This window comes from Nuphar pumila, chromosome 15 (assembly GCF_984573655.1).
Source record: "Nuphar pumila chromosome 15, dmNupPumi1.hap1.1, whole genome shotgun sequence".
Lineage (NCBI taxonomy): Eukaryota > Viridiplantae > Streptophyta > Magnoliopsida > Nymphaeales > Nymphaeaceae > Nuphar > Nuphar pumila.
Window position 1 is genome coordinate 7,301,388 of NC_143263.1, and position 27,149 is coordinate 7,328,536.

At 38.0% G+C, this 27,149-nt stretch overlaps 2 protein-coding genes across 4 annotated transcripts; one reads left to right on the top strand and one right to left on the bottom strand.

Moving 5' to 3' along the window:
• The first annotated feature begins 870 nt into the window (after nucleotides 1-870).
• LOC149814333 (uncharacterized) lies at nucleotides 871-7,626 on the top strand. The gene is made up of 2 exons (XM_089990217.1): nucleotides 871-1,019; nucleotides 5,045-7,626. Exon 2 carries the CDS (start codon nucleotides 5,378-5,380, stop codon nucleotides 7,358-7,360), a length of 1,983 nt encoding a protein of 660 aa, XP_089846343.1. The 5' UTR covers nucleotides 871-1,019; nucleotides 5,045-5,377; the 3' UTR covers nucleotides 7,361-7,626.
• A 4,482-nt stretch (nucleotides 7,627-12,108) lies between these two features.
• LOC149814334 (pyruvate kinase isozyme G, chloroplastic-like) lies at nucleotides 12,109-26,592 on the bottom strand. 3 transcript variants are annotated; one of them, XR_016428092.1, is made up of 13 exons: nucleotides 26,234-26,591; nucleotides 19,230-19,517; nucleotides 18,322-18,487; nucleotides 17,356-17,490; nucleotides 17,090-17,200; nucleotides 16,887-16,975; nucleotides 16,258-16,320; nucleotides 15,052-15,227; nucleotides 14,360-14,462; nucleotides 14,102-14,250; nucleotides 13,702-13,810; nucleotides 12,408-12,640; nucleotides 12,109-12,309 (listed from the first exon to the last, which is right to left on the bottom strand). XR_016428092.1 is itself a non-coding variant. In XM_089990218.1 (12 exons), exons 1-12 carry the CDS (start codon nucleotides 26,450-26,452, stop codon nucleotides 12,527-12,529), a joined length of 1,722 nt encoding a protein of 573 aa, XP_089846344.1. In that variant the 5' UTR covers nucleotides 26,453-26,592; the 3' UTR covers nucleotides 12,109-12,526. The 3 variants fall into 3 exon arrangements, 2 of the variants coding, with proteins under 2 accessions (XP_089846344.1, XP_089846345.1); XM_089990218.1 differs by having other exon boundaries at nucleotides 12,109-12,640; nucleotides 26,234-26,592; XM_089990219.1 differs by having other exon boundaries at nucleotides 12,109-12,640; nucleotides 26,237-26,591.
• Nucleotides 26,593-27,149: the final 557 nt, after the last annotated feature.

Consider the following 27,149-nt stretch of genomic DNA (forward strand, 5'->3'; position numbering starts at 1 on the left):
GCCCGTTTATTAAACGGGTCGGATGTGGCAAACACGAACACGACCAATTTATTAAACGAGTAACCTTACACGACACGGTTAACCCGTTTAATAAACGGGTCGGGTCGACAAGACACGATTACATGACACGGCGACCCGTTTATTAAATGGGTCGACCCGATAACATAGACATTTTTGTTTACGATTTGGTTTGGTTCGGACTATTGGTCAAACAGGAGTTAGGGTTAGATAAGTTTATATATATATATATATAAACGGGTTGGGGGTTGATGAGTTCGTGTAAATGGGTTGACCCGCCCGCCTAACCCGTTTATTAAACGGGTCAAACGGGTTGGCATACCCCTAACACGACCCGTTTAATAAACAGGTTAGGCGGGTCAACCCGTTTAAGCCAAACCCTAACCCGGCTAAGAAGCGGGTTGGTGGGTCGGGTCAGATTTTGCCACCCCTAAGTCTGAGTGGTTGTATACTCAATCCGGAGTTTTACGGGAGGTGGGCCCATTAAGTGACCCGGTTCATGTTGAGAGTTTTCTTTGGTCATAAAAAAAATGATATTTTTTCAAAATATTAGCAATATCTGTGAGATAAGTCCAAACACAATAGGATCTGGTAGGTCCAAATCCACCCCGCCTTAAACAGAAACCGGTCTTTTCTAAATCGGAACTAATAAAAAGGGATCCGATCCAATTCACTTTCCCCCCAAAACAACTCCGAGGGGCATTATGGTCATCATATTCTGTGGCAACGTGGGATACGTTCGTCCTTATGAACCATCGAAAGTATAAATCGGTAATTCAACCTTCACAGAGTTTTATTTAATTTTTCCTCCTCTTTTTCTGTTTATTATTGAAAAATTTCCTCTTCCCTTCTGTTTCTGTCTGTCTCCCTCTCACGCTCTCTTCTTACTCGCTAATTTCGCTCCTCTTCCCATCCTCCCGAATTCTGACAAACCCTAGCATTCCCCTCTCTCTCGATCGTCGGATTGCGGGCTTCGTTGGAGCGATTATTGGAGCTCTGAGGTGCGTTCTTTTCTCTTTCTCTGTGTCTTTCTGGTTTTTCCTTACTCGCTTTGTAATCTGATACGTGTTTCGCCTCTTTTTGTGTATTGCAATAAACGCTCTTCCTTCGCTCTCGAAATTTCTTGATTTTTTAGGTCGTTTTGTTTTCGAGTTGGTGGAAAGACCAGAAAACATTCGTGTTTGAATTTGTTCTGTTTTCCTGCGTTGTGAGATCTTTAATTTGTTTCATCCTTTTGTGTGAAGAAATCAATGATTTTTGAGGTTGCTTTCATTTTCATCAACGCAATCTTTGCATGTCGTGATTGTATATTCATCTTACTTCAGTTTTCTTGTATTCTCTTTTGAGTCTGATCTCCTTTTGCATTTATTTAGCTTATTTTACTATAAATCTCATACTTTTCATATTTTCTCTGTCTAGTTTAGATTTGTTTTTAGTATATTCTGGTTTCAGTAAGATATCTTATTTGCGTTTCCGATATTCATTGTGTTGGTACCGATCTCTATCTCTTTTCTTTTTTTTCTATTTTTTGCTTTAAATCGGTTGGGATTAGTTTTGGTAATGTTTTGTATCATAAAGATTATTTTTCCACACAATTTTCATCTTGTATGAGTTCTCTTCCGTTCTGCTGTTTTTTGCTTTGATAAACGCAACTTTTGGCCATTCATAAATTCAAGCGCGTCAAAGTTTATACAGCTTTCCTTTTGTTCTGTTTTTCGTTGCTGAGATTCCTCTTTTGGCTCTGGAAACGATTGTTATCAACTCATATGCTTCAGATTCTCTCTCTCTCATTATCTGTTATTTTTGTTTTATAATTTCTTTATATTCTTCTATTTCTCTGGAAATATGTTTAGTCATCTTAGCTTTGATTCCTCTAACTTTTATTCGTTTCTGCTAAGTTCTTGACTAAAGATATGCCCTTATTCCATTCTGATTATTTTTTTTTTTCATTTTCGGAGGATAAAATCATAGTTTTTATTAAAAACTATGATTTTAGATCATTTTATCTTCAATTTCTTTCTTGTGAACATCTGTATTAGAAAAGCAAACAGGAATCTGGTTCAGTTTTAACCTTTTCCATTATGAAATCTGTTCCTTTTTTTCTTGCTCTTTTTCTTAATCTATCCTATTTTCTTGAGTGGTTGTTCCTATTTGATTGTTTGACTTTAAATCATTTGAATTTGATTTATTGTTCCCTTTTTCTTTAAGCCGAAGGTTCAGAAACTTGACAACGTCATCTCAGTAGCAATGGATCTGTTCTGTGTTTCAAAAAGATATCTTGAGAAGGAGTCCATGTATAACTTTTTGCTCCAATTTTTTCCTTTTCCAAAGTTATACTTTCTCAAAGTTCTTGCTTTTCTTCAGAAATTTATGTTTCTCAGGTTAGTTTAACTTTGAATCTCTTGGGATTAATCAATTGTGACGTAGGGTTGGTGTTCATACTGTTGTGAACACTGATCGAGCTTTGAACATTGAAGAACTCCAAAATTTGTTGGCTTTAAGTTTTATTGTTCCGTAGAACTTTATCAATTTTCGTCTTTCATCTTTTCTCCCAGTGGATGCAGTTCTTGAAAGAATAAATGACGTAGAAAGCATTCAGTTCTTTTCTTTTTCCTTTCTTAACAATTCTGATTTGCATTTTATCTTTTTCCTTTTTGGATTTGCCCATCTTCCCCTTTTCACCTCCTATACCAGTTCTGCTTTTTGCATGGTCTTTCTCCATAATTCCCCATTCGGATCCTTTAGTTTTCTTTCCTGCCAAGTTTTTCCCTTTTGGAAAACATTTGTCTTTTTTAGTACCAGAAATTTCATAATCGTTTGAACATCCTAGGCCATTAATGTATTCTTGTAAAGTTTCATGTTTAATGAATTACCTGCCTCACTATCTGCCCTTTTTTCTGAAACAAGCATCAACCTCACGATAAGATCTTTTTTTCTTTTACATGCCATGTAGTAGTTTCATATTTCGGTCCATTATTTATCACATTTGTATTCTTTCAGATGGTTTTAAGGTTTTATTTTTATCTGTACTTCTTTTGAAGGGATCCTGTGTTTGTGGTTGTTTTCACGATGTTTAAATATTGTTCTGAATTCTGATATGGTGGTACACTATGACTGGTTTACTTAGCTGGAGAAAAAGGAAAGCCATCATCAACTCAATATTTCATTTGTATTTGAAACTTGAAGTTTGTTAAGTGTTCATATGGATGTACGAACAGGCCTTCTTTTGTTTGCTTTGTGTGTTTTTCTTTTCCTGTGTTTTTTACCTTCTTTGTGAATGAGCCCATTATTATTCAGCTTCAGGATATAGATGTTGTGGTCTATGAGTTTCTGTTGCATCTTGTTTGGATTTATTATAAATAAATTCTGTAGAACCCATTGACTCATTTACAACTGTATCGGTAGAGAATAAGTCAGCACCCTTCTAGATGCCTATTTCTTTTTCTACTGAGACAGGGGAACCAAGTCCCACTGAGTTCCATGAACACTTTTTCAGAGGAATTGGGGATCAACTTAATCCAAACAGAGCCTTAGCTCACTTAGTTGCCAATCTAACCTGAACTTGCCATTGAATCTTCTAATGTATTATCACCACCTGTCAGTTCTTGATTTTTGACAAGAAAAGTTGTTTGCCAGTCTGTGCTTGTGAGAGAGTTATAGTGTCTGCATGTTGAGACCATCAAATTGACAATAATTCTCCTGTAATTGTCTGAATCTCTTTGAGTTTATGATAATAGACTTCTTTCTGCTGCTGAAGGGATCTGTCTTGTCTGTTTTGCTGGCATAGTTTCAAATTCGCCTCATAGCATGTCAGGTTTTTTCTTATAGGTTGGAGTTGATGTTGTTGTGCAGCACTATCTAGAATTTGCTTGTTAATGTTTGAGAGGTAATCCCCCAAAATACACTGGACAACTCTGTTGTTTCCATGTTAATCTTCCATGGAAAGATACAGTTTCCATCCGTGTGAACAACATCAAGGGAATATTCTTATAATGTAGATCCTTAAAGTGCCAGCTTGGTACTCAGCCAGCTAATCCTTGCTTATCTCATATCAGAGTTGAAAACTTGATAGAGAGACATGTTGATCTCTGATTATTCTGTACTTACTGCGCCATGACTATTAAATCGGGCTAGCTATAGATTGTGTGAACTCTCTACTAAGGACATGTCCTATGCAAGTCTCTTGCTGAATTCCCCCCTCCCTGGTTTCATATTTTGTGATTTGCTATTCTTTTCCCAAAGTCTAGAGAATAATAGATTTGCCACATGCAAATTGTGCTGTTTATGCTGTTTTCTCTCTGTCAATGAAGGCCTACTGCTCTACACTGGGAAACCTGTTTGCTACCTTGTTTATTAGTACCATTATCTCATGCAATTAATGCTAACATATTCATTTTGGTTTTTATGTTCTCCCTTTGCTGATACCTATGGTACAGTGCCTGAAATTGCCATTCTTACTCATGAATGAATATTGAGGGATGAGCAGTTAGGGGTTCCATTGGTTTGTGTAAAATTGTAACTTGCTGCTACCTTGTTGCCAATATTTAGCTATTTTACCGACTGTTCGTCAATTTGGTTTATTCGGCTGTTCTGACTGTGAGACCTTTTTTTTTCTTTTATCATCTTTAGGGCATAATTAGTTGTACATCCTGTCTTAAGCTGAAATGATTGAAGATTATAACCTGTATGTCTATAAGAGTGTTCAGTAGTCAGTAACTTTTTTTTTTAAGTTTGAAAAAAAATTAAAGCCTTCATTTGGTCGTGGCACTTTGATACTCTGCACGAGTCCTTGTCATTTAAAATCTGGCATGGTAATTGTTTTTCCTCTTCCTGTTATTTTCATTTTTCTCTTCATGAAATCTTCTTAACTTTGAGAAACATGAATCATTGAAAGTGTTTTTCAACTTGGCTTTGTCTGCCCTTGTACTTCCTTGTGCCAAATGTTCTTCAGTTTTAGTTTGCTTTCATCACTGTTTCGTATTTGTTTTCACCTGCTTGTGGCTACATGTTTCAATTTATCTTGCAGTTGGCACCTCAGAAGCGCATTTTCACAAGCATTTGTGAACTATGACTGTTTATACTCCTCAATGAAGGTCTAACTAATCCAAGGCTACCAGACAAGTAGATCACTTCAGACTTCCCGTGTTCAATTTTAAGGAGATGGATCGCAAGGACACATCTGGATTTGTTAGCGGAGGTTGTTCGCACTACTTCGAGTCGAAGATGTAACATACCCCACATTGTTTTTAGTTATATTTTTTTTATTTTCCGGAAGTCAGGCAGACTGCATCACATTTGGAGTTAATAAAGGGTTAGACTTAGATCAGAGTAGCAGCTTCATCAAGTTAAGGAGTCTTTTATGGATCCCAGGTCTAAGCACCTTGGGTTTTCCGCGCACCCCATGTCTGTAAATGCTTTTGAAAGTCTGAGCAAGGGCACCCAATTCCTATCAGAGCATTGCACAGATACTGTCTTACGGCTGGATTCTCCTGGTTCTCATGAATCTCAGTTTCCATCTGCAAAGGATATTAAGAGGAAGTGGGATGACATTACTGATGAGTCTTTACTAGCCCTTGGGTTAGGCCGATCTCCCAGTTCTTCGGATTCAAAGGAAAGTTTAGAGACTTGCACCCTCACTTCAACTAAGGAAACTACAGATGATGAGTCCTCCATGGATCTGGGCTTGAGCTTTCATCTTCACCTTGGCAACGACAAGAATGCGTGCCCAAAGGGACCTTCGCGGAAGACTCACAAAATTATGGATATGGATTCGACTTTCCACCTCCAGTTGAGTCTTTCCACTGGACCTGCTGAATCTGATATCACCAGCATCACTCCAACCTCAGGTGACAACCAGAACATCAATGAAACAGTTTTGGTTGATGACTGTTCGACTTCTTCTGGATGGAACTCAGGTAGCTGTCTGCTCCCTGCCGTGGAACGAAGCTTTGATCTTAACCAAAGTTCAGCTAATGCTGATCTTAACCAGGATGCTCCAGCATTGTCAACTGTAACTCCGGCGCGGAAAGGTTCAGCTGCCTGTACTTCCGGGCTTACTCAAGCACGTAGCAGTACCACAAAGACTTGTCAGTTTGCAGGATGTGGGAAGGGAGCAAGGGGTTCTTCCGGATTGTGCATCGCCCATGGGGGTGGCAGAAGGTGCCAGAGAGCTGGCTGCCACAAGGGCGCCGAGGGACGAACCGTCTACTGCAAAGCCCACGGCGGTGGCCGGAGATGCGAATTCCTTGGCTGCACCAAGAGTGCCGAAGGTCGCACAGACTTCTGCATTGCGCATGGAGGCGGGAGGAGATGCGGCTTCGAGGGAGGTTGCACCAGGGCAGCCAGAGGGAAGTCAGGGCTGTGCATCAGGCATGGTGGAGGTAAGAGGTGCCAGACGGAGAACTGCACCAAGAGCGCCGAAGGTCTATCCGGGCTGTGCATTTCTCACGGAGGCGGCAGGCGATGCCTGTTCCCGCAATGCACCAAGGGTGCACAAGGCAGCACCATGTTCTGCAAGGCGCACGGGGGTGGCAAAAGGTGCACCTTCGCCGGGTGCACAAAGGGTGCAGAAGGGAGCACTCCCCTGTGCAAGGGTCATGGAGGCGGCAAGCGGTGCTCATTTCAGGGCGGCGGCGTCTGCACGAAGAGCGTGCACGGCGGGACGAAATTCTGCGTCGCGCATGGTGGTGGTAAGAGGTGCGCGGCGTCCGGGTGCACCAAGAGCGCCAGGGGGAGAACTAACTTCTGCGTCAAGCATGGAGGTGGCAAGAGGTGCAAGTTTGAGGGCTGCGGAAAGAGTGCGCAGGGAAGCACGGATTTCTGCAAGGCGCACGGCGGGGGCAAGCGGTGCACGTGGGTGCAGCACCCTGGGACGGATGCTGGGCAGGGCCCCTGCTACAGGTTTGCGCGGGGGAAGACCGGTTTGTGCCAGACGCACAGTGCGATGGTCCTGGACAAGCGTGTGCACGGTGGTGGCACGCTCAGTCAAGCAACTGTGGCCCCTGCTGCTCACCCCAAAGATAAGCCAGAAGGAATGCACATCGACCTCGCAACAAGTGGCTATGGTGGGGAAGGCAACTTGGTTGGAGTCTGGTCGCACCAGGATGCTTCTGCGAAACCTGTTATGAAACCTGTTATTGGGCATGCTGCTGTGTATCCCGTGGTGTCTCTCCAATTCCCTGCGGAAGCTTGCTCAGCCAGCGTGACTGCCGTTTCGCTGCCTGAAGGAAGGGTGCACGGGGGAAGTCTGATGGCGATGCTCGCGAGCGGCAACTTGAATCAGGGAAACGACGCCTCTAACCCCGGCCCATCTTCTTCTTATGTTATGCCTCGCTGGGTGTGAAACAGAAGCCTGTACCGTCACATCACCCTCTCTCTCTCGTTCTCCATTTAGTCCTGTTGAATTTGGGGTCTGCTGTTGGTAGGAGTGGTCATGTCTACTGTTAGGGTCATGCTTTTCTCTCATTCCTAAAAAATAAAAAATGCAAATAAAAGAAAAAAAATCGGCTTTTTTATTTGAGATCTAATTAGTTCTTATTCATTGATTGATGAAACGTTCGTCTTGGAGCCCCTGTGAAGATAATAAAGGGGTTTTACTGTTTCAGGTTAGATTTATGTAAATTTGTGCATATATTATAAATATGTGCAGGACCTGCAGGTCTTTTGTTAACACATGGCTGGCTTGTGCAGTGACTGCATTGGATTTGTATATTTAGTGTCTGTGTTTTTTTTCTTTTTCACTCATTCCTAGATCCAAGTTCTGATGGGTGAGACCCGGCTGGGTCCACTGGACTCTATGCGCTTCCACTTGGTTGTGAATCATGTGGAACTGCCTGGCTCTTCTTCCTGATGCAAAACAGTGGAATCAAAGAATATTTGTCAAATTGTGCTGTCCACCACTGTTGCAGAGTCAGGAGCATATGATGGGGGTGGCAACATGGTCTGACCTGGACCACGTTGGGTGGAGTTGGATATATATATATATATATATATATATATATATATATATATATATATATATATATATATATATATATATATGAGTTGATTTGGAGGACATGCCTGTAACTTACTGAGGGAATTCCCTTTTTCCCTCGCTTTTATAGCAACCCTGGATCTAGGGCTGTTAGAATGAATCGGCATGCCATCTGAATGCCCAAACTTTGAAGGTTCAGAGATAGTTGTAAAAGAAAAAGGATACTGAGCTCATCTTTATTTTACTCTTTCTTTATCCCTTGCATGTAGGGCTGGGAAATGAGATGAGCAGCTCGTGGTTTGGCTCATGTTCGGCTTGGTTGAACTCGTGAAATAGGCTTGACAGGCTCGAGCATGGACAACCAATGTTTATCTTGGTTCGTTTATTAATAATAAATATATTTTACATATATTTTATATTATAAAATGAAAATGACTTTGGAGTTCAAGTCTTATTGCTTACAAGCTTGAAACAATTATTTATTTTGTAAAAATGAGCTAGTTTGAGCTTGGCTTGGCTTAGTAGGTTTAGGGTCCAGATTCTATTGTTTTCAACTTTTAAAAGATATATTTTTTTTGTAAATGAGACTGCTTGTATTCGGCTTGTTTAGCTTGGGCTTTTCATGAACTCGAGCTCTGCTTGGCTAGACACAAGAAACAAGCCAAGCTTGAACACCTTCTGTTTGGTTCTTTCGGCTCGTTTACCAGCCTAACTTGCATGTGAATGGTTAAAATTTCCACATTCCATGGAAATGATTTGAAACTATCGTGGAAAAATGCTGAATCTCCAGGACTTGCTTTCTCAATTATATCTGAAACAAAATAAGCCATAACGATGTTGTGAACAATAGAGCACTTGCACACATTGAAATGAGTAGTTAAACAATAAGACAGCCCTGATAAAAGCCACAATGCAAGTGTTTCAGTGGCTTCCAGTATTGAGTTTCTCACTTTTCCAAAGTGAAATGAACAGCAAAGAACACGTATTCAGCCTAGAAGCAAACGCACAAAAGTCACTTTAGAACGGAAACTTTTACATATGATTTGACTCGCATATGGAAAAGTGACTTTCGTATAAAACAACTCTCTCCTCATTTCTCCAATAAACAGCCCTAGGGGTAAAGGCAATAGTGACAAACATTTTAAACCGTAACTTTACCAAGTATAAAACTATCGTGATATTTATTTATTTTTGTTATTCTTGCATTTTTATTGGAAAAATTAAGTTAATAACATAAAGAACTTCCCAAAAAGAAAAAAAATTAAATAATATGAAAACATAAAGAGAGATGATATTCTAATGATATTAGACAAGTATAAACGTGAATATCACGTTCAAATGGTGGAATTTTTTGTCTAAACAAGAATGTCATGATATTCTGAAAAATTTGCAATGTTTTTTCATGTAAAAATGGTGACTAAAATAGTTTTTTTTGTCATATTTTCAAAATATCTTTGATATTTGTTGCACACCGTGTATAGTGCACTTGGTTTTTCTTGCCCGTTTTCTCTGTGGAACATGAGCTAACCAAGCAGTGCATATCTTGCTGTTTTATGAGCTAAGAGGAATGGATTGAGCTGGGTCCGAACTTGGGCTCATGAGCAACTCAAGTTTGATTTCTTGGCTGGATTTTGATTGCACCATTTTCACTTGCATCATACAATGTGCTGCTTTATGGCATCCCAGCCCCCTGATTTGGATCTGCCTCCCACAGAGGAACCAAATCCAGATCCACTTTGTGCAGCTGCTTTATGGGCATGTCATGCTGCAGATGCCCATCGGGGGAAGTGGATCACCTTGGACTGTGTGCCCTCCATCCTCCCCATTGGTTGACATCCTTGCGTAGTTTTTTCTGAAACTTTTCGGTCCAAATTTCAACTCTTAGTTAATCGAGATTAGCTGAATTTTTGGTGTGAGAGCCAGGCCTAGGAGTGTCAATGGGTCAGGTTTGACCCGGAACCGATCCGTATATATGGATCTGGATATGGTTTGTGAAATTTCATACCAGACTCGGGACCTACCTGAGTTTCTACTAAGAACTGTAAATTTTCAATGTAAAAAAGATAAAAAAATATTATTTTACAAGGTATGGTTCATGTAACCTTATAGGATTCTGGTATGGTTTGTCTTATGATGGGTCTGATTGAACCCAAGTCCAGACCTGGAACCATCATCTCAAATCAGGTCTGGGTTTGGTTTCACCTGGGTCCGAACCAAACCCGACCCATTGACAAGCCAGGCAGCACGTTCTTATGGTTTTTGCTTTATTTTTTCTGCAAGGATGCCAAGAACCTTCCAAGTTCCACCATTGGATGATCCTAGGGATGCAAACATATCCAGTATAGTTGGATATCCAATCCAAAGCTGATACAATATTTCTGGATTCAGATCCTTAAAATAAGATCTGAAAGTGCATTTGGGTCAGGATCAGATTTGCTTTTAAGATGAAAAAGGCATTTTCGATATCAAGAAAGGATGTCTTCATCTAAGGGTATGCTTGCAATTCCCTGTTTCTTGGATTTTCGCAGGAACCTATGATTGTAAATCACAATCGCAACACTTACTCAAAGATAAGTGAAACATGAGAAAGTAAAAAGACGTGATTGTTATTTCCAGCTGTGGTTCTTGCTTTGAATCTTGTGAAAGTTGGTCACAGGATTGACCTTGCGACCAATCAATCACAGCTTGAACTTTCTCAGTTGTGATTGTTCTTCCCACTTACGACTAAAGCAAGCACCCCCTAAGAGGAGCATGCTTTCCATTTCTTGAAAACGAGCTTCTCACGAAGCTTCGAAAGCGTGAAAGAAGAGTGTAATTTCATGCTTTTGAAACGAAGTACCAATACTTTAAGAAGCCTTCAGTAACTATATTCTATACAAAAGCAGCAATGTCAGAGTGAGCTCGCTGTTTTTAAGCGGAAGATGTGAAAAATACATTGATAAACACAGTTCATTGAAGGCAATACAACAGCAGTTCTATCTTGGGATTAAGTTTCAGTCTGAACAGCAGATAGGCATAAGAAATGGCCTCAGTTGTAAACAAAGAGCCGTACAACAAAATTCATGGAGGTTGGATGTACGCAGCCAACTCAACTGGGTAAGCTATTGCTCAGATAGGCATAAGAAATGGCCTCAGTTGTAAACAAAGAGCCGTACAACAAAATTCATGGAGGTTGGATGTATGCAGCCAACTCAACTGGGCAAGTTACAACGTTTTATTCATGAGGAGTCCCACTAAGGCATGTAGGCAGCAGACATTGGTTTTATTTGTAGCAGTTATATGGCACAAACCATAGTTACTGCAAGCACCTCCTAAGGGGGGGAAGCATGGGGAAACACACTTCGCATTCGGGGGAAGAGCGCTCTCAAATCACTTTCCTTTTGCATCCTTTTGGTTTCAAACTTGTTTCTCTTTCACTTCTCCCTCCATTTTTTTGTGTCATTATGCTTTTTTTCGCTTCTCCTTCATTTTTTTTTCACTTCTCACTCTTTTCCACAATCACTTCCAAAATCTAGCTTCACGCTTCATATATTTTTTAACACTCACTTCCCCGATTCAGCTTCACGCATCACTTCCTGTATCTATTTTGCTTCCTAGTAACTATGGTACAAACATTCTTCTTCATTATCATCTCAAGCCTATTACAATCACATAAGGTAGAATTTATGAATTTTGTTCCTTCATGTTTACAATTCCAACTTTAGTCGCTCTGAAATCTTGCATAGCCTTAAAGTTTTCAACCAACTCTCTTATTAATTGCTTGGGTCAATATTTTCTTTTGTTGCTGTAACATGTCCTCATTCAGCATATTTAAACCATCTTAAATAATACAACCTACTTATTTATCGACAATACTCCTAAATAGCTTTTAATATATTTATTATAATTTTATCTTTGTGACCACCATATATCCATCCCCTGGACATATTTGCCCTTGTTGCTTTTTAATTGCCCACAGTCTGGTCTGCACATACATCTTTCAGAAGTTGAATTGCAGTTGTGCGTGCTCACAACAGGCATACCATGTCTAATACATAAGGGCAATACATTTCTCTCTCTCTCTCTCTCTCTCTCTCTCTCTCTCTCTCTCTCTCTCTCTCCAAAAACATAAAAGAAACGTACAAAAATTTATTGTTTCCATTGAAGGAAAAAACTCCAAAGAAAAATGACCTGTTGGACAAACAAATTTCAGCTAAAATGAGAACATTCAGAATAAAAAGTCTGGAAGCAATATAGGCAAGAAAGGAGACCAATCAGACTACACAAAATTGCAGTCTGATGAAGAAAACTGTCCTGTGCTAAAGATCCACCAATAGCTGTTAAATGAAGTCCCAATAGCATCGCTATTAGTTATCCCACATGAGAAACTGAAAACACAAAGATAACACATTGATTAAGCCTAAAATGAAATCACCTAGGAACAGGCTCTTTGTTTTTGTCAGTATGCTCCTGAAGATCACCATGGATAGAACAGGTCCAATGTATCACTTGTCAGCCAATTTTGCAATGCTGCTACATCAATTGGCCCCCTGTTTATGCCTCCACTTTCCTGACCTGAATAATGTGAGTTGTATGAGACCGCCAGATTGGCTGCCGGCCACTCTGAAGTAGAGCAACCTCCTCTCCTTCCTTTACCATTCCATGGTTCTGAAATGAAAAATCAGTCGAGACAGTTACCTCTATCAGATGAACATGTCTACAAGACAGAAATACACGATTTTAGTCTATCTACCCATTTAAAGTGCTATTCGTGGACAGGAAGCACTAGTAAATTGGAGTATCCCTATGACATGCCTTCTTACAATTCAAATTTCAACATGCACCCTCTTTCACCAATACTACACTTTACGGAAATGCATGCTGAATCTTCCCATAAACAGTCACATAATCATTTTGAAGAGAAGAAAATCTAGCATTGTAGCACACAAAATTAGTGGTGCCCAAGTACAAAAACTGTGGTCCAGACAAAAGGCATTTTCATTTTTCATCAATGATTGGAAGAAATGCAGTTGTACTTTTACATTTAAAGTTGTAGAAGACCAAGGGAAAACAGCAGAGGACTTGGGTAGTATGATCATGCTCAATCAGGAAGGAGTTGAACTCATCAAAATCCTGAGCCACTAGGACAGAACCAGACAAAAGACAAGCAAGCTAAAAAATAACCCTAGATGGAATTTGAACCCAAGAACCATCAGTTAAGAGAATGTGGCCATTGATTTTAACAAAATATTCAGTTGCCAGGGAGTGACCAACTAGATCCATCAGAGATATTCTCGCATATACTTTTCCTGTCTCGCTAATTCACATGTTTGTATGGAACTTGAATAGCAATTCAACCAGGTCACCAACAAAGTCAACATGAAGGGCTTTTAGAAAAGATAAATCATTCTTTTCCCACAAGAAAAGCTGTTGATCTTTCAAAAGAGTGCCACAATGTAGCAATCCTGTCTTTTTGTGTCAAGCAATTTTATATTCACATGTGAAAGATTTAGTCACAACTGTAGAACAATTCCTTCATTTACTTCAAGACAAAATCTTAGTTGCAGACAGAACTAGAATCAATACTGGGAAACTAATTCAGGAACATTCTAGCAATTTTCGGTAGCAAACATATGATGACAGAACTAGAATCCAATGTTTACAAACCACAGCAGCTTATGTACTGGTCAGCCTTATAAAGGGAAGCCTAAAAAAAGGTGTCTTCATACCTTTAATAAAGACAAGGCAGTTTTAAAGGTCTCTTCAGCATCATCCAAGAATTTCATGTATATCGGGCATACACCTTGATACAGAGCTAATCTCTGTCTCACTCTCTCCCTGCAAGAAGAGTAAATATGATGAGCTATACAATGTGAAATAGATCAAATGTTTTAGTCCTATCACATGGAGCACAAACTAGCACCATGACAAAACCAGCCACCTCCAAAGGATCTTGGCCTAAGTTGAAAAAGCCAAGACAGGCAGCCCCAACCCTAAGAAATCAGATATATGCATGTGCTTGAAATGAATTCTTCAGCATAATCTGGAAAAAAGATATATTCCAGATATTATAGTTCACTAAAAGTACATATGTTATTTTCTTTTAAACACTGCAAATCAGGGACATACTCATCAGTGAAAGCAAAAATGGTCCCAGAAGGACGATAGTGGCTCAGTAGGATTGCCATAAATCCAGTCCTTGTGAAGACCATGATTGGTGTGCCAAGAGTATTTGACATCATAGTTGCGTGGAATGCAAACATTTCACTCAAGTGATTCTGCAAAGTACAGGAAGATCCAGGTTCAGTATAGCAGGAAAAGGATGAAAATAAGATGGGAAGCATGTGACTGCTAGAAAAGAAATTGTTATAGGGATGCAGTGCTAACCTTGAAAGCCCGACCAAGATTAGTAGGTGTTTCACCTGCCAGAATGGTTGCTTCAGTTCTCAAAGCAACTGTGTGCATTACCTTTACTACCTTCAATGGGAACCTGCAAGTAGTCCAAATCAGTCAAATGTAAGGTCTACATAAATGTCAGCATCACACAGAACAAGTATGTAAATAGCAGCCAGAGCTATCTCTGTAATTCAGAAGTTCCTCAAGTTAAGTAGCCTTTTCAAGATAACAAAGTAGCATGCTTGCCGAAGTGCAAGTTACATTAACTGACAGAATTTGGGCGACTTGCCTAGCTATTAACATTTTGTTGGACAAAGTAAAATGAGAGATTCAAAGATAAGATACTCAGCTGGAAGCTTTGAAACTAACAAAAAGTATTCAAAGATTAGATGCAAACGTCCCTTTGACAGTGATAGAATATATATATATATATATATATATATATATATATATATATATATATATATATATATATATATCACAGCAGAATATTCCTTGGACGGATTGATGTTCTCTTTTCTCCAAGCCAAAAATACATCAAAATATTGTGTCTCCGCACAAGTTTTTAAAAGAGCGCTGATTTATAGAAGGATAAAAGAAAACATAAGACCATCAAAACATAACTTAAGATTTCTAGAATTCAACAATTTTGTTCAGATTGTAACAAAAGTTATGCAACATACTTTCCATGAGCGGTTTCCCCTGACAGCATGACAGCATCAGAACCCTCACGAACTGCAATGGCAATATCAGAAACCTCTGCTCTGGTTGGAGTGGGATGAACAATCATACTTTCCAACATATTGGTTGCAACTATGACAGCTTTTCCCATGCTACGACATATCCTAATGATCTCTTCCTACAAGTCGGAAGCTTCAAACAGTCAATTTCATTGAAACATAATCCAGTGAAAGGGATAGAAGTTATGAAGACACTTTGAAAAGATAGGTATCATCATTTTTTATTCTTTCACTATACATTCTAAGAAAATACACAAATAAGTATTAATACAGTCTAAATCTTTAAATCAGACTTAGTTACTCAAACTCTGGTAAGTATACATTCTTTTACTAGATTTCAATGCAACGCTGTGTTCATTTGTTTTCTTTGATATATTTTTATTCCTGATCTGCTTCCCTGGCATGTTAATTAAATTGAAATCAGAATCCAAGAAAATATATTTGTAAAACAACAGAAAATTTGATCATAGATTGAAAATTCTTGAAATCCACTAGCATATGGACAAATTTAAGAAGCACCATTTGGACATAATTCTACAAAACCTTAACTAGATATACCAAGCAAAGGAAGAATGGAAACTTCCACAAGATGAGTGTGTGCAAAAAACTGCATCAAAAGGTCCAGTAATGGGAGCTCTTGCATGGCTTGCCTAGGATTTCCTAGGCATATGTAACAATCAGATCCTAGATAGCTGTTCATACAAATAATAGCTTTGAAACTTTTGCAATTCAGATTGAAACAACTGTCTGACAAACCAAAAGAAATCACAAAAGGAAAAAGAAAGATTCTATGTTTGAGAAAGAAACTAAGGGAAGATGCAACGTTCAAGAAAGAAACTAAGGTTTCATCTATGGTCTCTAGAGATTCTGAGCTACTGACTTCATGTCGATACTGAGTTTAAATACTGAACGAAATTATTCAATGATTACCATGGAGGTCCATCAATTTGGGTTTTCCACCTAATGAATAGATGCACTTCCTGTCATTCATCCTATATCTCGCATGGAATAAAATACATACATCAACATAGCCACAGCAAGATCTATTAATTAATCACCTGAAAGAACCAGGAATTGAAAAAGAAAAGACACAGTCTATGCTCACCTCAGATACTACAGTACAAATAGAAACCAAAAAGAAAAGCTTACTTGCAGTAGAGGAACTTCCTCAATAGGGAGCTCAGCTCCAAGGTCTCCCCTAGCAACCATTGCCTACATAGTATTCAGATAAAGAACATTAGACAATGTATTTATTCAATAAAGTTGTAATATAAGATGATAGGCTTGTAAGTCAGCCTTTTGAGTTGAATAGTCAATCACATGGAGCATTGTCAGCCAGAAACGGTAAATGTTTATACAAACAGGGAAAACATGGTAATATAATTCAAACCCTTTCTCACATGGAGCCAAATAGAAACAATATATGAAAAAAAATTCAAAGAAGCAGGGCACAGGCGCCACAGAACCATCATGAAATGATATGATAGTTGAGAAAGGAATCAACATTGATATCAGCATAAGCTTAAAAGCCTATATCAACAACAATAAGATACAATATATACAACCAAGAGATGCAATCTGAAGTTTATACTAAATAATGAAATCTCAGCAAATAAGGAGTCAAAGATATCATGATTCATGAATAGTTCATACTTTTTTATTGCTTATGAAGGTTAATGGCTGTAAATAAGCACCATTTGTGTGTGCTCCAAATGCATAATTGACTTGAAAACTAGACATAAAAATAACTCAACACAGACACGGTTCAATTATATTACTCCATCTGATGCAGAAATAATAGAATGCAGATTGGGTACAGAGTCTGCACTTTCTATCTTTACAATCACATGTATATCAGCAGAATTTCCTGAAAAGACAAAACAAAATCAGACAAACACCCAAGCAAAATAATGTACCAGATCATATGTAGCTGAGTACTTCAATGTGAAACACCAGTAAAGAGATTATTTAGAAAAATTACTTCTGAGATAATCCTTCAATTCATGGACCACCTGTGCATCTTTGACAAATGAAACAGCATAAAAGTCAACTTGATTTTCCACACCAAACTTAATATCTTCCCAATCCTTTTCTGTAGAAATCAAGGCACTGATTAGCCTATGTCAGCCAAAAATCTATGCGATGTAAGGTCTACCATTAACAAAAACAATATGAATGGAGGTGAACAAAAATGATAGAGGTACTTCTGCTACACAAATGTATGCACTATACATCCTATGGTCTCACCAGTAATGGATGGAAGTGTTGCACTCTTCCCTCGAACATTCAAGTGGCGTCTAGACTTGAGCTCTCCTCCATCAATAACTTCACACTTCACTGAATCTACTGTCTTTGCCTTCACCAATAAAGACATCATACCCCCTGGACATACAAGAGAAGTAAATCATCCCAAAATGAAAATTTGCATGTAATGGTGCATGCAGCTCTATCAAACAAGTTACCAAAACACACAATAATTGCACAAAGTAATTTCAACCTTCCAATACTAAACTACTAATAATGTTATGATTTCAAAAATAATGATAGTTTGGTAAATAATCGATTGTGTATTCCTGGAAAATTGGATGACAGGAATCCCTATTGACAAAATCAAAGTAATTGGCTCACTGTACAGTTTTAATAATTATAGAATAAATTCCGATATGAAAATGATGTTTCTGTTGGCTGGTATTTTAATATGAATTGTTCTTTAAAGAGCATGGTATGAGATCCAGAAAGCAAAATAAGAATGACAGAGCAAAATAAGATTGGCGAGCCCAAACTGGTTACCAGTGCACTTAATTATGCCAGACCAATCTACATAACTATCAGCATAATCAACCATTTCCTAGTTCAATATAACAGATTGTACTGCAACTTCACCAACAACGGCTAACGGGCTTAAATTCACTTGATGAAAGAATAGAACATTTAATGTCCTCAGAATGTGTATGTGCACATTAACTGAAAATGGCAATGGAGCAAAAATTTGGCATCCAAATATACACATTAAAAAGGTCAAAAATCCATGATAATAAAGTTTACATGCACAAGCTCAAGAAATGAGCTCAAAAAAGAGAAGTATGGTGTTCCATGTTAGAACCTATACCAAGTTTTTTGCAATAATTTACAGCTTGGCATAATTGACAAGTGGATATACTATCCATATAACACCACTGAATTGCCATTGGTCTATTGTAATAGAAAACCTACCATCGACAAGAAGCATATCTCCCACTTCCACATCATTAACAAAATCATCATAATTGACACTAACACAATGCTCTGAGCCAACCCCAGATTGGATGGTAAAAGTGAATTCCTGGCCAGCCGTTAATGTGATTGGCTGAGGCAAGTCACCGCTCCTCACCTCTGGACCCTGAGGCACAACAGAGCTACATGAATCTAACAAGACCAAAAAAGAAAGAAAGAGGAGGAGCCAAGCAGAAGTAAATTTGAACATAGATAAATAATAACTCAGCACCCAAAGATAGGCCCAGTTAATCTAAGAAAGCCATGCTAATGCCTGCGCAAATGTATGAAAATGCAGAAAAAATGATTAAGCTAAACTTTTGCCATGCTAATTGTTATGACAAATAATAAAGCAGCACCCAAAGATAGGCTCAGTTAATCTAAAAAGATATGCTAATGGCTGTGCAAGTGTATGAAAATGAAGAAAAATAATTAGGCTAAACTTCTGTCATGCTAATCATTATCCAAAAAAATATTAGAACAGATCATGTCATCCCTTGAATGAAGATCAAATGCAATCGGATAAGCAATGGATGACATGTAATCTGGCATAAGAATGCCACATGCTTGATTTTGAATCACTCGGGACAGTGAGTTATGACCATACATTGAAAAATGGCGCTCTGTTTTTCTAACATTAAAAGGGAAAAAGAGAGTAAAAAATACTATATATATATATAGACACACACAACATATACATATATTCCTAGCTCAACTCCAAAAAGATTTAGAATTACACTTACCAAGAGCCAAGGGCAATAAAGATTCCTATGCAAGCAGGAATACAGAGACAATATGGGGTTTGACAATGATCAAGAAGTCATGTTACAATGCCAGAAATGGAAAAGAATAAGAGATGAACAGCTCACCTTGGTATCAAGCATAATTGCCATCACATTGTCTTTTGATTGTGCATTGTACTCTTTAACTAAGTCAATAACCTTTTGGTGAGATGCATGATCCCCATGAGACATATTCAAACGAGCAACATTCATTCCAGCCTCAGCCAACTTCCAGATCATCTCACGTGTGTTTGTTGAGGGACCAATTGTGCAAACAATTTTTGTCTTCCGCCTAGCAGTTGCCCGGGACAACAAGCCAGTCGACATGTCCACAAGTTGCTGGGCATCTTGAAGATGGTCAAAGTTGGTGATGCCCTACTTAGGAGGATAAGCAATCAATTTGTGATGTCAATTAAAAAGGCATATTTTTTGCATCAACAAATACATTAAGAAAAATGAGAAAGTAACATAAACATTAGCATAAGCATGGCAAGGACATGACAGAAATGAAGAAACAGTGCATCTCCATGACCACATAAAATTTAAGACTGTCAGAAATTAAGAACTGCAACGCACTTGATGGCATCAACAAAGTCAAAATGAATGGCAGAACATATCTTTCCAAGTAAATGCTGCTAGAATACATTAAGACATGTTTTTGATCATGCATTCCTTTTCAAAGATCACAACCATGATAGACCCAACATTTGTATGTAAAATTGAGTGGAATAACCATTGAAGCTTTCATAGTGTCATAATCTGTAAAGTCTTCTTTATTTATTGTAATATCTCCCACAGATGGACATATTTTTGAGTTCCAGTGTCCATCAGATGCATGTGAAGATGTAGACCACTCGCTACGAAACAATTTGTGATGATGTAGATGTTTTTCATCTAACAATTTGAACACGAGAAAGCTTTTTGTTTCTTGGTTACATTTTGGTTCAATCTGGACTGTTCATTCTATTTTTTGTCTAAAATACAATTTTAAGTATTAGTTAAAAGTATGTTATAAAGTAATGAACCATGATACATCCATTTGTGTGGTCAGATTCAAGGTTGTACATATATTGTATCACTACCCATATCGGTCGGGTCCAAAGTAACACCATATCATATCGTATCGTAAATTTTTAATAAAAAAATTCCAAAATTTCCAAAAAAAAAAAGAAAAAAATTATTAAAAAATCATAACACATGAAACAATGTTGAATTGCATAAAATACAACCATAAAATCAGATATGAAGCATTTATGTCTCTATGAGCTACATAAGACTCTTGCAATTAAGAACATGCCACAAGACTCATACTTTCATATTACATAAACGAAAACAAAATATTATATAAAACTTCAATAATCATAATCAACATCTTCTTATTTTCCTCCTCCTGCCAAAATTAATAACAAACCATGCAACTGATAACTGACAATGTAAATAAAAAACAACTGCATAATTTAAATTTTAAACACAATTAAAGCCTTAGCTAACAATATTAAATTCACATCCAAGTTATACTAAAATGTCATAAGTCATAACTAAACTACTAAGTGTTCATGATAACTAAAAACATTACATTTAACCATCGTCTTACATGCCAATCTTCATCTCTAAAGTTCTTAATTATAAAGATCCTAAAGCTAAACTATCTTTTAGAGTCTATTTGCCAAACATTAGGACAATAATTTCTCAGTGTTGCATCTAACTGCCGCGCGATGATCTCTTTATCTTCAGCCATATTTTTGGCAAGTGGGTCATCATCATCATCTTCAGAATCTAGAACAATGGTTGAAAGTCCTTCTTTGTATTTTTGCAAAATTATTCTTTGAATTTCTTCTAGTTCAACAATAACATCAACACAAAAAGTGGTAGGAATAGATGGATAATCACATGGACGTAAATTTTGACAAACATGTGCAATATGTTGAATTTCGTTGGGGCGTTCCCTACTGAGCGACGCGCTGTACTCTCTAAGCCCGGAGGCAGTGATAAATGTGCAAGGGTTGCTAGGTCGTCGCCCAGAAGCGACGCGTCACACCGGCGCCCGGGTGTGGTGTCAAATAGGCAAGGGTTCCCTCACTTTGTTGGACGGGTGGGGGTAAAGAAGTTAGTCCAAGACCATAAAATTAGGTTAGCCACTTGGAACATAGGGTCTTTAACTGGTAAGTTGGTAGAGTTAGTAGATGTTATGTGTAGGAGAAAGATTGATATTTTATGTCTTCAAGAGACCAAATGGGTAGGTGAGAAAGCTAAAGTGATAGAACCTTGGGGATATAAGATTTGGTATACAGGAATAAATAGGAATAGGAATGGAGTAGGGATTGCTATGAGTCGTCAGTTTATAGATAATGTAGTTGAGGTCCGTAGGAAGGGTGATAGAATTTTAGTTATTAAATTAGTATTAGGTACGGATATTATTAATATTATTAGTGTTTATGCACCTCAAGTAGGTTTAGATGATTCCATTAAGCATCAATTTTGGGAAGATTTAGATGGAGTAGTACAAGAGACATCTTATGGAGAAAAGCTTTTCATCGGCGGTGACCTTAATGGACATGTAGGCATTAGTAGGGATGGATTTGAGAATATCCATGGAGGCTATGGTATAGGAGAAAGAAATGAAAGTAGAGAAAGGATTTTAGATTTTTGTTTGTCCTATGATATGATCTTAGCAAACACTTGGTTTAGGAAGAGGGAGTCTCACCTAGTAACATTTAAAAGTGGGGTTAATACGAGTCAGATATATTTTTTCCTACTTAGAAAGAGAGATAGGGGTTGTTGCATCGATTGTAAGGTTATACCAGGAGAAAGTGTAGCTACACAACATAGAGTCTTAATTTTAGATCTTAGAATTAGACAATGCCGCAAAAGGGATAGACATAGGATAGATCCTAGAATTAAGTGGTGGGCACTGAAAGGAGCTAAACAAGGAATGTTTGTAGAGCAGGTAGTTAAGGAAGTTGATTGGTGTCTCGAGGAGGATTCAGAATCAATGTGGAATAAGATAGCGGGTGGTATGAGAAAAGTAGCTAAGGAGGTATTGGGTGAGTCTAAAGGCGGTGCACCACTAGGTAAGGATACATCATGGTGGAACGAGGATGTCAAATTAGCTATTAAGGTTAAAAGACAGTGTTATAGAAATCTAAGTAAGAGTCGTGATAATGAGAATTTGGAGAAGTATATGATAGCAAAGAAGGAAGCTAAAAAAGTTGTTCGAAACGCGAGGGCTAAGGTATATAAGGAGGTTTATGACAAGTTGGATACCAAAGAAGGCGAGAAGGATATTTATAGGCTTGCAAAGATGAGAGATAGGAAATCGAAGGATTTGGGTATGGTTAGATGTATCAAAGATGAAACGCAAAGGGTTTTAGTCAAAGATGAGGAGATTAAGGAGAGATGGAAAGATTATTTTGATAAGCTATTTAATGATAGTCATGCTCAAGATCTTGGAGACTTCTCCATTCCTTTTCATGAGATAAATCGTGACTTCATGCGCAAGATTCAAAAGAAAGAAATTGCAGAGGCTTTGAAGAAAATGAAATCAAGAAGGGCAGTTGGCCCAGATGGTATACCTATCGAGGCTTGGAAATGCTTGGGAGAGAAAGGTTTAGAATGGTTGACAAATCTTTTTAACTTGATTTGGCGAACAAATAAGATGCCTAATAAGTGGAGGAAGAGTACTTTGGTGCCTTTATATAAGAATAAGGGTGATATACAAGATTGCACAAACTATCGTGGTATAAAACTCATGAGTCATACTATGAAACTTTGGGAGAGGGTGATTGAGTCTAGGTTGAGGAAGGTTGTCATGATATCGGAGAATCAATTTGGTTTTATGCCTGGAAGATCAACTATGGAAGCTATACATCTTCTTAGACAACTTATTGAAAGATATAGAGAGAGGAACAAAGATTTGCATATGGTTTTTATTGATTTAGAGAAGGCATACGATAGAGTACCTAGGGACGTTCTCTGGTGGACAATGATGAAGAAAGGTGTTTCTCTCAAGTACATTAGTATAATTAAAGATATGTATGAAAGAGTAGTAACCAATGTCCGCACTTGTGGAGGGGTGACAACCAATTTTCCGATAACGGTTGGGTTACATCAAGGATCTGCTTTAAGCCCTTTCCTATTTGCGATAGTGATGGATGAGCTTACGAGATCAATTCAAGAAAATGTACCGTGGTGTATGTTGTTTGCTGATGATATTGTTTTGATTGATGAGTCTAGAGCTGGGGTTAATGCTAAGTTAGAATTATGGAGACAGACATTGGAAGCTAGAGGTTTTAAGTTGAGTAAGAGTAAGACTGAATATATGGAATGTCGGTTTAGTAAGCAACGAAGTAGTGATGGGAGTGTAGTGAAGCTTGGTGAGCAAGATATACCGGTGAATGATTATTTCAAATATTTGGGATCCATCATTCAAAAGTATGGAGAAATTGATGGAGATGTAAATCATAGGATAAAGGTTGGGTGGATGAAATGGAAAAGTGCTACTGGAGTGCTGTGCGATCGTAGAATGCCATTGCGGTTGAAGGGAAAGTTTTATAGGACGACTATTAGACCCGCTTTACTATATGGTACGGAATGTTGGGCTGCCAAGAGACATCATATTCAAAAAATGAGTGTAGCTGAGATGCGGATGCTTAGATGGATGTGTGGAAATACAATAAAAGATAAGATTCGGAACGAAGAGATACGTAAGAAGGTAGGTGTTGCACCCATTGAAAATAAGATGCGAGAGAATCGTTTACGGTGGTTTGGACATATTCGGCGAAGGCCTAATGATGCTCCAGTTAGAAGGTTGGAGAAATGGGAAAATATATTAGTTAAAAGAGGTCGGGGTAGGCCTAGGAAGACTTGGATGGAGATGATAGGAAAGGATATGAATGCTTTGAACCTCACCGAGGACATGGCGTTGGATAGAAATGATTGGAGGAAAAGGATTCATGTGGAAGACCCAAAATGAATTTCTTTTTTGGTTCATATCGCTGACCCCAATTGTTTTGGGATGAAGGCGTAGTTGTTGTTGTTGTTGTTGTATGTGCAATATGTTGCTTAAATCTATGAAGTCCACCTCTAATAATATAACTACAAAACGCATATCTCAATGATGACCCAGATCGTGGTACATCATCCATTACACAAGATCATCTATATAAGATGAACATGAAGACGATATCGAAAGATCTAAAATAAAACATAACCAATTAACCACAAAATAAAAATACAGGCATACAAATATTTGACAACAAGTTTGCACACACATAGAATAGAGATTTTTTACCTTAATCCACTTCATTGAGTGAAAAAAGGGTGAAAATGCACTCTTGAAAAAATTGCAAAAGCCCAATCCCTTACGCATGGATTGACCCCCAAATCACTCTCACAGCTCCTAGGGTTTGTGGGGTCCCCTCTAATGGCCTCTACACAAATGAGGAAGATGGCCCTCAAGAGGTATTTAAAACCCAAAAAGTAAAAAAGTAACTTTCGGTTTTTTAAAGTGCGCCGAAGGTGTATCGTACAATATGCCTTGTATCATACGATACAACACGATATACAGGTGTATCGTACGATACACTCGATACACACTCGTACTGTGTATCGTATAAATTTCTCCCAAAGTTATGATACGTATCATATTGTATCATACGATAGAGACAACCTTGGTCAGATTTACTTCAAAATGAATGAGTAATAAGATATTATTCTAATACCAAATTTGCGGTGTGTACATCTACAGCGAAAACTTATCCCTCATCTATCTATCTCTCTTATTGGGGAAATATTGGTTACACTTGACCACACAGAACTCTCTAAAGAGCATGCATGTGTTTGCAATGTATGTGATCCATGGGTTTATCTAACTTTAAACTAGTTATATTAACATTAGCAACATTCAACTTATTGAAATGGCCAAAACATTCTATTTATGAAAATACATAGTTATTTTTTAGGTCAAAAAAGGTCATTTTAAATTTTCAAATTCAAATTCCTAAAGTACACCTTGTTAAGTTTTCCAAAAATTGCTTTTAAGTTTGCTTTGGTCATTTCAATCCGTTGTACACTACTAACACTAATATAACTAGTTTAAAGTTAGGTAAACCCATGTGTGTAACGCCCGCACCAATTACTAATGTTGGCGGAAGTAATTAAATTCATTGAGATGCTATGGTAAGAAACCCACTATTCTTATTGCAAAAGATATCCATCTCTTTCATAGCTGATTTTTTTAATCAAAATTTTGCTGATATTGCTCTGCAGTACTTTGGTAACTGTTTTATTACTCCAAATAAGCTGCATTTCTGCTAATACTGAGATATCAATATTAGCCGTTCACCTGTGCACACCCACACCCACATGCATGCATGAACACGAGTTTTTCATTAGGGTTTTTTCTGTCCCTAACAATGCTAACATTGTACAGGAAAGGGAAGGGGAAAAGCTTCCAAATCGTAAGAAAAAATGGGGAAATAAAACCATCCCGCTAAAGTAATTGCAGCTCCCAAACATGGGAATAATACTGGGGTTCGAACCTGGATTCCCATGGCTGCCATGTTCTTTCAATTTCGATTTTTCTTGGCCCTGTTGTTTCTCTCTTCTACTCGTTTGACATGCAAATAAGCTCATTCAGTTAGGTCACCCATCCATCTAAATCTTGACTCATTACGCATTCGTTTACTTTCAAATTACTCTTCCTCACGAGAGTGCTTGGAATCTGGAACCACCCACTTATCCATAAAATCTGGATAAGCCGGGATCTTGAATTGTGCCCCACCATGCAAAATTTTCAACTACAACCGCAATATCTTCATATGGTGCATCCATCCAAGCAACCCCCCCCCCACACACACACACACAAATCCCACATAAAACTCCAGACTTATCCCACATGTCTTCATAGAAAACTCCTTTTTCTCCTCCTCCTCTATAAGTGAAAAAGAAAAAATATGAAACAAAAGCAAGAAACCACAAGAAATGCATTTGAAAGAAAATAAAAAAATGCAAAAGATATTTAAAAAAAAAAAAGAACAAAATCTGGCATGGTTATTAAACTTTTGGCTGTAATGAGAGAGAGAGAGAGCTACCACCGTCTGAGGAACCTCCACAGGGAAGGCGGGAAGAACCTCGGGCTCCGACTGCTTCGTCCGGAGGCTCGACGCCGCAACCGCGCTCCGCCGGCGTTTTCCGGCGCTTACATTCTCCGGAAAAACCAATCTCTGGGAGAGTGAAGGTCTGAGAGAGGGAGGAGTGGTGGGGAAGAAGGAAGGCTTGTGGATTGACCCCGAGGATATGAGCTGAGCCATCGACAACAACGTACAAGCACCGAAATCTCTCGCTCTATGGTCAAGAACTCGCCGTTAAAGAGAGAGAGAGAGAGTGAAGGCCTTTGGTTATATCGAAACTGGAACGCCAGCTTTCGACGTTTCGCTGACATCGGTTGTCGGTAAAATCTCATTCTCGGGAAAATCAAAATCACGATAAAGTAGGAAAATATCGGTACGTATAAAAAATTGCAAAAAAAATATCAGCCATAAATACGGCCTAGGCTATAGCCTATAGGCAAGGTAAATTCTTACGATAATATAGGTTTAATTGATAAATCTCCAAAAATCTCAGAAAAAACTTGAAGCTTAAAAAAAAGAAGAATTAAGTATCCAAGCCTTTGGAGCCAGTGTCTCTAATCCTAAGGCGGTTTCTCCGAATTAAAATAAAAAAGTAAGAAAGTAATATGTTTATATGATAAAATATACATATAATAAAAATAAGTAAAAATTATAAAAAAAGAGAAAAAAACATATTTATGATACAGAAAAGAAGTAAAAAAAGTAATTGATAATATTGTAAATAATATTGCGATAATATTGTGATATTATCGAGATATATATAAAATTCTGATATTTTTCAAATATCATGAGATTTTGCCTTTAATATGTTTTTATAAATTTACAGTTATATTATCGCAATGTTTTCAAAATATTGCTTACGTATGTGACCATGAAA

Coding starts and splice junctions, on each gene's coding strand:
- LOC149814333 (XM_089990217.1), top strand. CDS start 5,378: ATGGATCCCAGGTCTAAGCACCTTGGGTTTTCCGCGCACCCCATGTCT.
- LOC149814334 (XM_089990218.1), bottom strand. CDS start 26,452: ATGGCTCAGCTCATATCCTCGGGGTCAATCCACAAGCCTTCCTTCTTC. Junction 19,518..26,233: donor TGGAGGTTCCTCAGACGGTG/GTAGCTCTCTCT, acceptor CCTCCTAAGTAG/GGCATCACCAACTTTGACCA. Junction 18,488..19,229: donor CAATTATGCTTGATACCAAG/GTGAGCTGTTCA, acceptor GTTGTGCCTCAG/GGTCCAGAGGTGAGGAGCGG.